The 13,302-nt window shown below is 47.2% G+C and overlaps 1 protein-coding gene across 4 annotated transcripts in view; it reads left to right on the forward strand.

The window, feature by feature from the left end:
- The window catches only part of Tln2 (talin 2), a 405,661-nt gene that overhangs the window by 361,793 nt on the left and 30,566 nt on the right, over nucleotides 1-13,302 (forward strand). For 3 of the 4 annotated variants that reach the window (XM_071608339.1, XM_071608340.1, XM_071608341.1), the window contains 5 exons: nucleotides 2,929-3,095; nucleotides 3,940-4,123; nucleotides 8,468-8,593; nucleotides 8,802-8,918; nucleotides 11,001-11,186. In XM_071608339.1, coding sequence (XP_071464440.1) covers nucleotides 2,929-3,095; nucleotides 3,940-4,123; nucleotides 8,468-8,593; nucleotides 8,802-8,918; nucleotides 11,001-11,186 — 780 coding nt within the window. The remainder of the gene's footprint in view (nucleotides 1-2,928; nucleotides 3,096-3,939; nucleotides 4,124-8,467; nucleotides 8,594-8,801; nucleotides 8,919-11,000; nucleotides 11,187-13,302) is intronic. The other variant, XM_071608342.1, reaches the window with a different exon arrangement.

Raw genomic sequence — 13,302 nt, forward strand, 5'->3', positions numbered from 1 at the left:
CTCCTGCAGACAGACCGTATCAGTAATATCAGAGCCAAAAGCTAGCCAGGGGGAGGCCCGTGCTGGAGCCCCACCCTGTAACCCCTGGCCTTCCTTCTTAAGGAGGCTCCCAGGTGCTAAGGGCTGAGTCAAAAAGACTGAAATTTCCCTTCCTGGGCAACCTCTTGATTTAGGGCCAGTGAAGCCAGGGAGGCTGAGTGATTTGAGGCAGTTGTATAGCGCCTTTGGGGAGGAGCATTAAGGAACTTCCCCTGGGGTCTTCAGACTCTAATGGCAGCTATTTGTAGAGAGAATCTCTAGGGTAGGGAGCAGGGCTGTGAAATCTTAGCTAAATTACTTCACCTCTCCAAGCCTTGATTTGCTCATCTATAAAGTGAGGATACAAATTTGCAATACCTGACTCAGAATTTTAAAGATTAAGCATAGTGATGTGTGTAAAAGCACCTGGCACTGTGCCAGACATAAACATCTAGTCAGTGCTCACTGCGGTTCTCTGGGAACTTTCCTCCAGAACTCTTCTCCGAGGATGCTATCCCCAGTTCACAAGGCCCCACTGTAACAGTCCCTCCGTATCCAGGCTCTTTATTCTCCTCCTGGAGGGGAACCTTTCGCTTTGCTTACAGCCCAGCCAGTTCTCACTCAGAACAGCTCTTCAGCAGGTTGTGTGAAGCACAGAGCAAAGCATCTGTGCTTCAGTGGCATTTTCCTCTCCGTGCACTTCGGTTTGAAGTACATAGAGCTCTGTACTGTTGAGAAACTTGGCAACAAGACTTCAGGGCTGGCTGGGAACCCTCATGGGGAAGTCGATCACAGACACTGCTCTGTCCGTGGCCCTTGGCCGAGACGGAGCCTCAGTCTGGCTGTCTCCTGAAGCCCGCAGGACTGTCCAGGCTCTCTGGGCTCCACAGGATGAGGAAATAAATCTCTCAGCTCAGGGAAGTTATTTGCTCTCCCTTCAAAGCCCTTCCCTGTTGTGGAGGTCATGCTTGCCAAGTTCCCCCAGAAGGGCTTGCAGGGGAAGCAGCAGGGCCAGGGGCAGGATACCAAGATGCCTGTCATGGCCAGGCAACACAGTCTTCCCAAGTTGGCCTTGGCCTTGCTGCTCCTCACAGCAGATGCCCCTGATTCAGGACACCTGGGGAAGGACAAAGGTAGGGAGGCGGCCAGTTTTTAGCAACCAGGCTTATTGCTGTTTTGTGCTACATGTCCCTGCCCTTCTAATCTGCCTGGTGTTTCTTGTGTCAGTCTTACATGTCTCAGTGTTGTATATAATGAGCCCCCAACCATGAGCCCCTTGATTGGTCTTCCTCCATGACCTCCCTAGGGACCAGGAGAGGGCCAGTAAACACCTGCCAACTTGTGCACCCTTTGCAGTGGGTAAGGCACTGTTTCTGGACTTTCTTTTTTCACCCTGGCTGAGAAAGTCTCTCTCACACACCCAAAACAGCCAATCACTTGTCTTGGCCTTTGTCCCCCATTCTCTGAGAGTTCTTTCCAGAAGCTATTTATCTCATTCCCATATCAGGTCTGTGCCAGTCTGACTTCTTTTCCTGGTAGGACCTACAGGCATTTAAAGGAGAATCAGGCAAATGGAGCAGGGAAATAGTACCCTGTGAACTGGTCCTGGGACATGGTGGGCACTCAGGAAATGGTCCCCCTGCCCCTCCTGCTGGGCTGAGTCCACAACCTCTGCCAAGATCTGAGCAGCACAGGGAAAAGACTGTCCCAAACTCAGTGCCTCTTACCACACTGACATTCCCCTGCCCTGCTCAGCACGTTTCAAGAAATACATTTGCAAAGCATTTCATCCTTTTGGGGGCCAGCCATAGAACGGGATGGTGGTTGTAAGTGCACTGAAATTAACACAGGGCTCCTGGCCTCTGAGAGCTTCCAGCTGCTAACCCGAGGTGCTATCCTGAGGGCAAGAGCAGTGCACTGTGGAATCCCAGGAGACGGAGCTGTCTCTCTAGAAAAGAGAATAGGTGGAGGCATCTCAGAGGGGACTTTGAGCTGTATCTTGCTGGGTGAGTTGGTCAGTGACTGGAGAGGAGAAAATGGAGCCTTGTAGGCAGAGTGTAGATCTGGAGAGAAAAGGTGGGTGTTTCTGGGGAAGTAAGAGGCTGGAAGATGTCAGGGGAAGAAAGTGAAGTTGACATGTGGTGGAATTGTAAGCAGGGATGAGGGATGGTCAGGTTTGGGTAGAAAGTATCTCTGAAATAGGGAGGGTTTACTCTAGGGGCTGAGTGGTAGGAGCTGGAAGTCAGGATTTCTGACATGGAACATGCTGGGGTGAAGCCCTTACCTGACTTGCTGGACCCTGAGGTCACTGTGTACTGTTTGATGGTGGTTAATGATGTGCAGGAGTGTTAGGGGTGGAGAGGTTCTGGATGAGATCCCATCTGGAGTGAGGTCTGCTCTGGAGAATTTCCCATCATAAGGCAGCCAAGTTAAGGAGTGATGAATATTAGCAGTGGCTGCTCCAAACACCTAACTAAAAGAGATGGAAGTGACACAGTTCAGAGGCACCTAATCTTTGCCCCTTCACTGTGGTTTCAGAATCATAATGAGAACTAAATGCATACTAGCATCTGCCCTAGACTGAGCATTTAGGATATGCAAATGCCTTGCTAGGTACTTTACATACATCAGTTTTCCTCTATTCTTCCAATACCTTTCTTTGGTAGATAAAAAGTAATGGACCCATTCTACAGATGAGGAAACTAAGGCCCAAAAAGATGAAACAGCTTGGCCAAGGCCATGTAGCCTATAAATAGAAAAGTTGGTATTCAGACCCAGGCTGTTGATGTCAAACCTGTGCCACTGACCCCTAAGCTACATCAACTTCCAGGACAAAAAATTCAGCGTTTTCAGGTTCGGCACACTTTGGGGTCACATTTTCTCCATTTTCACATTCCTGTTTACCTACAGGTGTCCTTGGTGCTCTCAGCTCTCCAGGCTGGGAACAAGGGGACACAAGCATGCATCACAGCTGCCACTGCTGTGTCTGGGATCATCGCTGACCTGGACACCACTATCATGTTTGCAACAGCAGGGACGCTGAACGCAGAGAATAGTGAGACCTTTGCAGACCACAGGTACATGCCCCAAAACTCATCAACTTTTGCCACACTACCTGGGAGCCAGAAATCTGTATATCTCTTCTGAGTTCAACAAGGTCCTCAATGGGTTAAATGAATCATGAAATCAAAAAAAGCTCCTTTTGCCAACTGTAAACACAGAGTGATGTTTGAGCTTGGCCAACAGTCCTAGATCCAGCCTGATCCAGCAGAGAACATTTTTTTGATCTTTCACTTTGCTGGCTAGAGAGAACTGCTCCTGTGACCGTCCACTGACCTGGCAGGATTGGCAGGGGCAGGCACGTTTAGTAGGAGCTGTGCCTTGGGGAGTTTAAGAACACTGCTGAGATGGCCGTTGCTGAGGGCTCTGTGTTTACAGCTGGAGAGCCCCAAATCCTCGTCATCTATTCCTTGTCTCTCTCTAATCCAAGGTCTGGGCTGGGGGTGGGCAGAACAGATTCCCTGTACTCTGTCCTTCCCTGAGCCTAGCCCCTCAGGCTCTGATTCCCAGACAAGATGCCACCACCCATGCTTCCTCACAGCTCACTGTGGGTGTCTTAAGGGATCTTGAGAGTCACAAAAAATGTGGGATGTTCACTTAACCACAGGCCTGTGGGCCTGAGTCTTTCCCTGGACCATTACTACCCTCCACCTTGTGCACGAGGGTTGGCTTTCCTCTCATCTCCCCAACTTTGCTTACGTGGAAGCTGTGTACCCCTTGATAAGGGTGGGGGGACATGTGACTCTTTCCCAGAGCCCTTTCACCAAAGCCCCCTGTGAAGGATTTCCCCTCCCAACCACAAAAAAAGCAAGTTTTTCCCTTTGTTTCTCCCTCCCTCCTTGGTCCTGCCTGGTTTCTCAGGGAGAACATTCTGAAGACGGCCAAGGCCTTGGTGGAAGACACAAAACTGCTTGTGTCAGGGGCAGCGTCCACTCCAGACAAGCTGGCCCAGGCAGCTCAGTCCTCAGCAGCCACCATCACCCAGCTGGCTGAGGTCGTCAAGCTGGGGGCTGCCAGCCTGGGCTCTGACGACCCTGAGACCCAGGTATGGACAAGGCCTGCGGATGTCTTCCTTGTATTCCCACAAACAATGTGCACCAAGCCTCAGAGGAGGGCTCAGGCCACTGGCAACTTTTGAAGTAGATAATATGCATGTGAGTGTGTCTGGTCTGGGGACCTGTTAGGAAGCAGTTGTCTAAGCAAGATGCATAGAGCATGGATGTGGCTGGAGGATGGAGATGAGCCATGTATATAAGAGGAATCCAGGAGGAAGAGTTCACTGGGCCTGATGAACCAGTGGGCATTGGGACATGAGGGAGGAGCAAGCATGGCTCCACACTTCAGGAGCATTTTATGGACAGTGACTTTACATATGGAGGGAGAGCTCCCTGGAGAGTCACCCTGAGCAGGGACAAGAAGGTGAGTTCAGTCTGGGAAGTGTTGAATCAGAAGTGCCAGAGAGACCACTGGTAGAACTAATGAATGGACACAAGCCTGCTCAGGTACAGGAGCATGGGTGCAGGGATTGCTGCTGTAAAGATAGCAACATCTGTAGGAGAGGAGAAGCATGGAGGGTGGAAGGACCATCTTCAGAAGAAAACGCATAAGGTGCCTGAGGAGCAGCAGCAGTTGGCAAGAGGAAAGCATGGGATGTTGAGCGGAGGCATTTTCAGCCCGTCAGAGATGCTGAGTTAAGGCAGGTTAATGTCTGCCACTGAGCCACTAGTCCTATACCATGGAGGGCATTGGTGACTCTTGCTATTTGTATGGGGTGGTGAGACAGCAGCAGTCAGGGAAGGGGAAAGAAATGATGTCCGCAAGCCTAGTCCCCCACTGGGGAAGTTTGGCTCTGTTTTGGAGAAAGAGAAGCTGGAAGGGTAGGAAAGGACTCTGTGCTCCTGTGACCTCTGTTTAAAATGTAATGAGTTCATGGAAATGACCTACCCGTTCCTTGGTGCCTCCTCCCAGACCATAGGCTCCTGGAGGACAATTGCTATAGTTTATTCATCTCTGAAACCTGCACACCTGATGCAGCTCCTGGCATAGAGTAGATACTCAGCAAATATAGGTTCAACTATTGTTGAGCCAGCAGGCAAGCCTGGTGATCAATAAATAGATATTGCCTATTGCCAGAACATAAAACTTAAACCCCTCTGTTCTCGCTATTCCTGACACCACCTAATGGTAACTCTTCAGTTTTCAATGCCTAAACTGTGCTCAGTAAACTAGCGTATTTGACAAAACTAGCTGTTAAAGAAAGGGGCCAGGTGGATGAGAGTGACTGTTCTGGTTAACAGGGGCCACCAGCTTTGTTCCCACAGAGTCTGCACCTTTGCTTCCTGACATCCTCCAGGGCAGCTAAGCCCCATGAGGACATCTTCCAGTGTCCCCATGTATCCCTCCTGCAGCATTTCTTCCTGCTAACATCAGAGTTCACACTACCTTTTAGAATACTAAGCATTCACAGAAATCCCTGCCTGAGGTGATGGTTTTAACCCTGTGGAGGAAGGAAAAGCTGGAAACCATGTTCCTGTAGTTGGAATCCACGGCACAAGTTCACTTTCGTCACTTGACATAACTTGAGAAGTGACTTGGCTGGGAAGGTTTAAATCTTTTAACACAGAGAAATATTGCTGTGGAATCATCCCCTCCCACCTTGGGAAAAAATTATGTAATAATTTTTATTAGATACAAAAGTAGAGAGATGATAAAATGAGCCCCTGTGTGTCCACCACCCAGCTTCTGTGACCATCAGCATTTGCCTTTTTTTTTTTTCATTCAACCTTATTTTGTTGTGGTAAGAGCACTTAATATGAGATGGACTGAGACAGATCTTACCTGTGCAGTGCGGTAGTGTTAACTGTAGGCACAACAGATCCCTAAAGCCAATTTGTCTCACTTAACTGAAACTTTATGCTCATTGGCTATTTACTCCCCTCTCCCTCCCCCATCTCTGACAACCACCATTCTGCTCTGCCTCTGTGCATTTGACTGTTGTAGATATGGCATACAAGAGGGATCATGCATATTTTTTTGTCCTTCTGTGACTGACTTAATCACTTAGTATAATGTCCTCAGGGTTCATCCATGTTATTATTATATATTGCAGAATTTCCTTTTTTAAAATTAAGTGATATTTCATCATGTGCTTCTACTTTTTTTAATCCATTCATCTACCAATAGACACTTCTGCATCGTGGCTATTGTGAATAATGCTGCTCTGAACATGGGAATGCCGATATCTCACTGAGATCCTGATCTCAATTACTTTGAATAAATACTCAGAAGAAAGATTACAGGATCACATGATATTTCTATTTTTAATTTTTTTCAGGAACCTCTGCACTCTTCCTTAACAGCTGCACCATTCTACATTCCTACTCACAGATCTAAAAGAGTTCCAACTTCTCTCTATCCTTACCAACACTTGTCTTTTTTTTTTTTTTTTTTTTTTTGGATTGGCCCTCCTTATAAGTATGAAGTGATGTCCCACTGTGGTTTTGATTTGCATGTCCCTGAAAATTAGTGACCTTGAGCTTTTTCTCACGTATGTATTGACCATTTGTAGTTTTTTGGAGCAATATCTATTCATGTCTTTTTCCTATTTTTTAATCAGACCATTAGATTGTTTTTGCTGCTGCTGTAGGGTCATTATTTTCAAATGGTCTAGGTATCCTGAAACACCAACTTGCAGTAAGATCTTTCTTGGGGGAAAAAAAAAAAAACTCAAGAAAAATATCCTCCTTTTGGTCAGTTGTCAAAGAGTGGAAATGAGACTGTGTGTCCTGAGTGGAGGATATAGGCAGCAGACACTGGCTAGCGGTGCCTCTGTTCCTCTCACTGTCCCTCCTCTCTGGCCTTGGTGCCAGGAATCAATGTGAGGTCCACATACATCACACCTTCCTCACAAGCTGCATCCCAAACTGACCCACCTGTAGGTTCAGAAGGTTGACTGAGGTTCCCTCTGCCCTGTGGGTGAGAAGGCATCACAGAGGTGGGCAGGTGACAACAGAGGGCTGGAAAAATCACAATATTGCTGTGCTGCAGCTGTCTGGGGCTCTAGGGTCTCTGGTTCATTTTCACATCTGTTATCCCAGTTTATCTTCACAGCATCTGGGGGAGATAGATGGGACAGTGCTGCTGATTCTGCTTGTCACAAGGAGCTGGCTAGAGAGCTTAGTTACTGTGGAGGTTAAGACCATGGCCCTTAGAATCACATTGACCAGAGTCCAAACTCCACGTCTGCAACTCCTGGGCTCTGGGGTATGGAAGTTAGGATTGCAGTTCCCATGTGAAAGGGTGGAAGTGAGAATTAAATGAGACAATGTGTGCAGAGTGCTTGTCTCAGTGCCTGGAGCGCTGCCACTGACACCAGGCAGTTGTTATTACTACTACAGAAGTGGGAGCTGTTAATGGAGCTCCTGGACCGAGAAGGCTTCAACATAACACCCATAATCATGTTGCTGACACTTCTGATTCCAGGTCCAAGGTGGCTGTGGCCTCTCTTATATTAGAGAAGTAGACACAGGTAATGTGTTCCATCCAGGGCCATATGGGCACACACCTGTGCCTTCATCCATTCCCCCAGACTTACTTAGTGCCTGTTGATACCAGGACCTATTCAGACCCCCTGGAGCTTACACTCAAGCCTCAGGGGAAGACAAACCATGTACAAGTGAATAAATAATAAAACAATGCAATGTACTCATAAGTACTGTACAATATAACAAGGCGAGCTGCTGTTTGGCAGTGGGCCTATAGCTAGGGTTGTCAGGAAAGGTCTCTAAAGACATGACATTTGAGTTGAGGCCCAGATGATAGAAAGAGCTGGTTCCCAGTAGAGAGGAGAGCAAGAGTGAAGGTCCAAAATATGGGCAAGTTGAGATTCCCAGTGGGGAAGAAAGACCCACATGTCGGTAGCATGTTGAGTGGAACAGAGATCCTAGGAACCAATGATGGAGAGGCAGGCAAGGCTGCCACGAGGGCCTTGCAGCCCAGGTGCAAGGCTGGGGTTTTGTTCTGTGTTCTAGGCACAGTCTGGGGTCAACTGCCATTGCCTCTCAGGCATCTGCTTAGTTCCCTTCATCTTGTCAGGAGCAGCTTGTCTGCGAGTTGCCAGTGAGGAAGTTGAAGCAGGCTGCTTAGATCTGAGTTCTCCTTCTAGGCTCAGCGTCAGCCTCCCAGAGTGGGGTAGGCTTCTTAAGATTCCTGCTTCAGCCTCTCCAAGGGTGCCTTCCCCAGTGTTATTGCTGTGATACAGGCTTCAGAGCCATTGCTGCAGACACCTGCCTTTTCCTTGTCCCTAGCACCCTTCCTCGAGAAAGTTGTTGGTGAAGTCAGCAGGTGGCTCTTGAGCATCTGCTCACCCGGGCTCCATGATCTCTTTCAGGTGGTATTGATCAATGCTATCAAAGACGTAGCCAAGGCCCTTTCTGATCTCATTGGTGCTACCAAGGGAGCTGCCAGCAAGCCAGCCGATGATCCTTCCATGTATCAGCTCAAGGGAGCTGCCAAGGTTAGAGGGGGATACAAACAGGAGTCAGCTTCCAGGGCTATGCGGGATGAGGGAATCCCATAAGAGGATGTTGGGAGAACCCACATCTGAGCTCCTTTCTCACTGAAGGAAACAGAGGTGTCTTTGCTTGTGGCATCCAGTCTAGAACTATAAGGAGAAGGGAGGGGACCTCGGTGTACTGTTTGCTTACTCTCTTCCTGGAATGCAGGTGATGGTGACTAATGTCACCTCCCTCCTCAAGACTGTGAAGGCAGTAGAGGATGAGGCCACCCGGGGCACGAGGGCACTTGAGGCCACCATCGAGTACATAAAGCAGGAGCTCACGGTAAGAAGCCAGCTGTTGCCTCCCTGGGCACCAGTGTCCAACACTTGACCCCAGCTTCTCTGAGATTCTTCCAAAGAGATTTTACCTAGAGCCCCTGGAATGGGGAGGCCACTCACCTACCTTCTGGTAGAGTTTGTAACTAATCACCCCGTGTGTCATTGAGTTTGGCCAGGATCTACTGGTGTTATAATTAAGGAACTAATTGGTATGTATTAGGATAATTCAGTTTTAATTCCACTAAAATTACAGCATGAAATCAAAGCATTACAGAAGGTTCCCAGCCAAGGGGAAAGTTTACATCAAGGGTTCAATTGCAGCCTCTCTTGATTTACATGGCCACTGGTGACAGCTCACACTGTTGCACATGGGTGGAATTGGAGCCAGAGGTTCACCATTAGGAAGAAAGCCTAGCCTGTGGATGAGACTCTTCCCGTTCACATCCAGCTTCCTTCTTTTTGAGATGTCCAAATTTAAAGACATCAGCCCTTTTCTTTTTGCCTTGTTCTAGCCCTATAGATTGAGGACAACTAGAGTTTTTGCAATAGGGATGTTATGTGTTTCCTGTAACCCCATAACACTTATACATCATCTCTCCCTAACCCTACAAATGGAAATATGCTGGAAATGAATGGTTTTCCCCTGATATTTCTTTTTAATATAAAAACTGATCTCAGATGCAACTTTTCTTTGGGGGAAGGGAAAGATGGGAAACCTGCCTCTGCTTCTGGTTGTTCTTTACCTTTAGGGTCATCTTTAGAAGGTGACCTGAGACATGACAGTGCTTTAGACATGAACAATTCTAGGTTTTGGTAACAGGAACTTGGATTCTTTTGTCCTATCTTTAATGGATCCAGCTTAGTTCATATTTTAAAGCAGGAACTAAAACCACAGGAGTAACTCAGAGCCTGGTAGCATCCTTAAGCACAGCTTCCTGGCCCTCCTGCATGGTCTTGGCATTTCCTACCTGAACTCTAGACACAGGTTCACTCAGATAGGCATGGGCAGGCCTCATGATGGTAATAGAAAAGAGCTGAAATTCAGAGCTCTCCTGGGAAATTATGAACACTTGGTTGTTCTGAATATATCACTATGATTTCGAATTCATCCAGATTGTGTTTCCATAGAGCATGTACCACGAGGACCACAGTGGTGTGGAGGACTCTGTTCCTGTGGCCTTCATTCCATGGTAGCATTCAGAAGTGGCTTAGAATTTGTGGTCCTAGGCTGCTTAATTGCAGCTGTCCATTCTTAGGGGTAGTGATGTTTGACACTTGTTGGGCACGGCAGGGATGCTGTCTGCATCCTCACTTCTGCCTCAGGGGATGCTTCCCTGCTGAAATGGGGTTGCTTAGTGCTGAAGACAGGCTACCCTCACCTGGGATTGGGGTTCTCCTGTGCAGGGATTCAGTATACAGTCACAGCATCTGTCACTCATGTTAAAGAGACAAGACCAGATGGGTTTGAAGCAGAAACAGCTTGACTGACAGATGAGGCTTTAAAATGAGGTATTGCCTTACCATGGTGAATTTATTTCAGCTTCTCTAAAGGTATGTGTGTGTGTTTAAATAATTCAGTGTCATTGTGGCACATTCAATACGAACACCTCTGCACAATTATGCAGTTGTATTTATAAGGCAGGCTAAGAATAGTAGGATCTTATGCTTCATCTCCCAATCTCACACCCACTTAAAAGGGGTGAGGCACACCCAGAGTGATACATCCAGGTCAGTCCTGCTCTGAAACCAGCATTGGGGCTAAGAGTTTCTGGAAACTACTGAAACATGAGCAAGGCTGGGAGAAGAGAAGTCAGAAGTTGAATGGGCTAACACTGTAGAAATGTCTCTTACCACATTGCTCCCATGGATGCCAAATATTGTATGAGAGAGGCTTGTTCGTGCCAGACTCTTGAAAGCAAGAGACATGTTACTGTATTCAAGTTAAATTTCTAGTTTTCTGTCATTTGATAATTTCTTCCAATTGCTGGCTTGGTTTTCAGACACTGAGCTACAGCCTGGTTGCAGAAACCTAAGTTATTTTTGTCCTTTTATATTTTTTTTCACCTATTTCATTTCTGCCTTTCAGGTGTTCCAGTCAAAAGAGGTACCTGAAAAGACATCATCACCTGAAGAATCAATAAGGATGACGAAAGGCATCACCATGGCAACAGCTAAAGCCGTGGCAGCTGGGAACTCATGTAGACAGGAGGACGTGATTGCCACTGCCAATTTGAGCCGGAAGGCTGTATCCGATATGTTGACAGCTTGCAAGGTAAAGGCTGTGATGTTGTTTAGGATGACAATTAGTTCTCTGCCATGACTGAGTCATTCCGAGTTGTCTGGAGGAAGGGACAGGCTGGTTGTGTAGCAGCTCCATACCTTAAACTTGATGATAAACGTTCATGTAGAAGACGGTGTATGCATCAGCCTGGGAAACAACTCTCGCAGGTCCTTTTGAGTGGGAGTGAGCCTTGCTGACTTGATCCTCCCACTTCTTAACAGTTCTCCTAAACAGGTAGGGAGCCTTCTGATACAATGAGGCAGAGGCCACTCTAAAAGTAACCAATGGGACTGTAGCATTTAGTTCCACCTGCTATGCATGGACACCAGATCCCCTCTTCTGCCTGAACCCATTCCTGCCTCATGGCTCAGACTTTTTGTGAAAGGAGAGGGGCTACCATTACTGGCTGAGGAAGTGAATTAGAGGAACACAACGAACTTGGGGAATACCTTTGTTCTCTTGTGCCAGACAACTTGGAGGAAACTCTTCTGATCGCTGGGTGATTAGAACAGCAGCCCTGAACCCAGGCTTGGTGAGGGAGCCATGGAGACCAGAGCCCTGTGACCTTTAATTTTTTCTTTATCTATTAAGAAAGTAAACCATCAATGCCCCACATTGTCCTGTATCCCACTGAGCACCCTCACCCTTCCAAGGACAGCTTTAGCTTCTATCAGTGATTGATCTAGGATGCCCCCTGCCCTGGTTAAATGAGGTGGGGGAATTAACCACAGAAGTTGAAACCTAGCTATTATAGATCAGAGTCTAGAGGGAGCAGGCATTCTTTGTGGTAAAGAGAGTTCTGTTTAGGCTGCTGCTGATAGCCTTGCAATTCCTCAGAAGAGGTCAGGTGATTTGGAGGTACCTGGCTTAAGGGAAAGGGGAGCAGTTGGCCAAAGGCACATGTGTGTAAGAGCCTGTCCACAGGAGACAACTCCACCACTGTGGGTCTCCTGAGCATGATGGAGGCTAGAGTAAAAGGGTAGGTTGGGAAGACAAGGGTGGATAGATAGGAATGGCCACTATGATGAAGGACTGTGCATGCTAGACCAGGGAGTTTGGACTGTATTCTGAAGCACAGATATTTGCCACTTTGATGTGCTCAATAGAATTCACCCACCCAGAAATAATAATTTTCAAAAAGCTCAATTGGAGTATCAGATTTGCCTGGCAATATATAACCCAAAGGCATCATGGTGCCCAGATGTAGGACCTCATAGTTTTAGAGAGGATATTTTATATATATTTATATATATATTTATATATATTCTCTCATTTGATCCTAGATGAGAAGGGCAAAATTAATGATTCCAGTTTGTCAAATGGTGAAACAGGGACTCAGAGTCAAAATGACATAACTAAGCTCACACAGCTCTTCACTGTGAGAACCAGGATGAAACCAGCACTCTGATTCCATGGCCACTCTGGTTCTGCCTAGCTGTGATGCTCAAGGTTCCTGGGGCTAATGATTGATAGGCATTTTTGTCCCCATGTTACTGACATGAAAAGAGGAACAGAAAAGACCACAATTAAGGCAGAAATGGAATGCAACTCAAATTTTTGAGTTTCTCTTGCATAGGTTCCCCTGTTTCCAGGGGACGAGGTCAAGTAGAAAAGGGTGGAAACTGTCTGCCCAGCCTTAGTTTTTCCGGGGTCAAACCATCTTGGATTTGCGGGACAAAATAACCCACAGAATGCTGAAGCATATGTTTCTTCACATTCCAAAATCTGACTTAACAATAAGTACCACTGCTTCCCCCCCAAGAAACCTATTAAGATAGGACTTTTTTAGCAAACTTATGAACAATGGTGATTCCTTTGGGCTCCTGCTTCCCTCACCCCTTTGCAGAAAGGAATTAGGCAGCTTGCCAGAAAAGGGAATGCATGCAGTAAGTCACATGCAGAAAAACAAGGCTGCTGAGTGGCAGATCAAGAAGAAAGTCTCCAACACACAGAATGGAGGGCCAAGTTGCCCTATCTAAGTATCCAAGTAACTTGGGGCTGAGTGGGTAACCAGGGCAAATGTGGGGGAACAGCAAGTTCCAGACTGGCTCATCTTATCAGAATGGGAGGATTACACTAAGTCCTCAGGCTTACCCAATCCCAAAGT

Source organism: Marmota flaviventris, chromosome 2, assembly GCF_047511675.1.
Source record: "Marmota flaviventris isolate mMarFla1 chromosome 2, mMarFla1.hap1, whole genome shotgun sequence".
Lineage (NCBI taxonomy): Eukaryota > Metazoa > Chordata > Mammalia > Rodentia > Sciuridae > Marmota > Marmota flaviventris.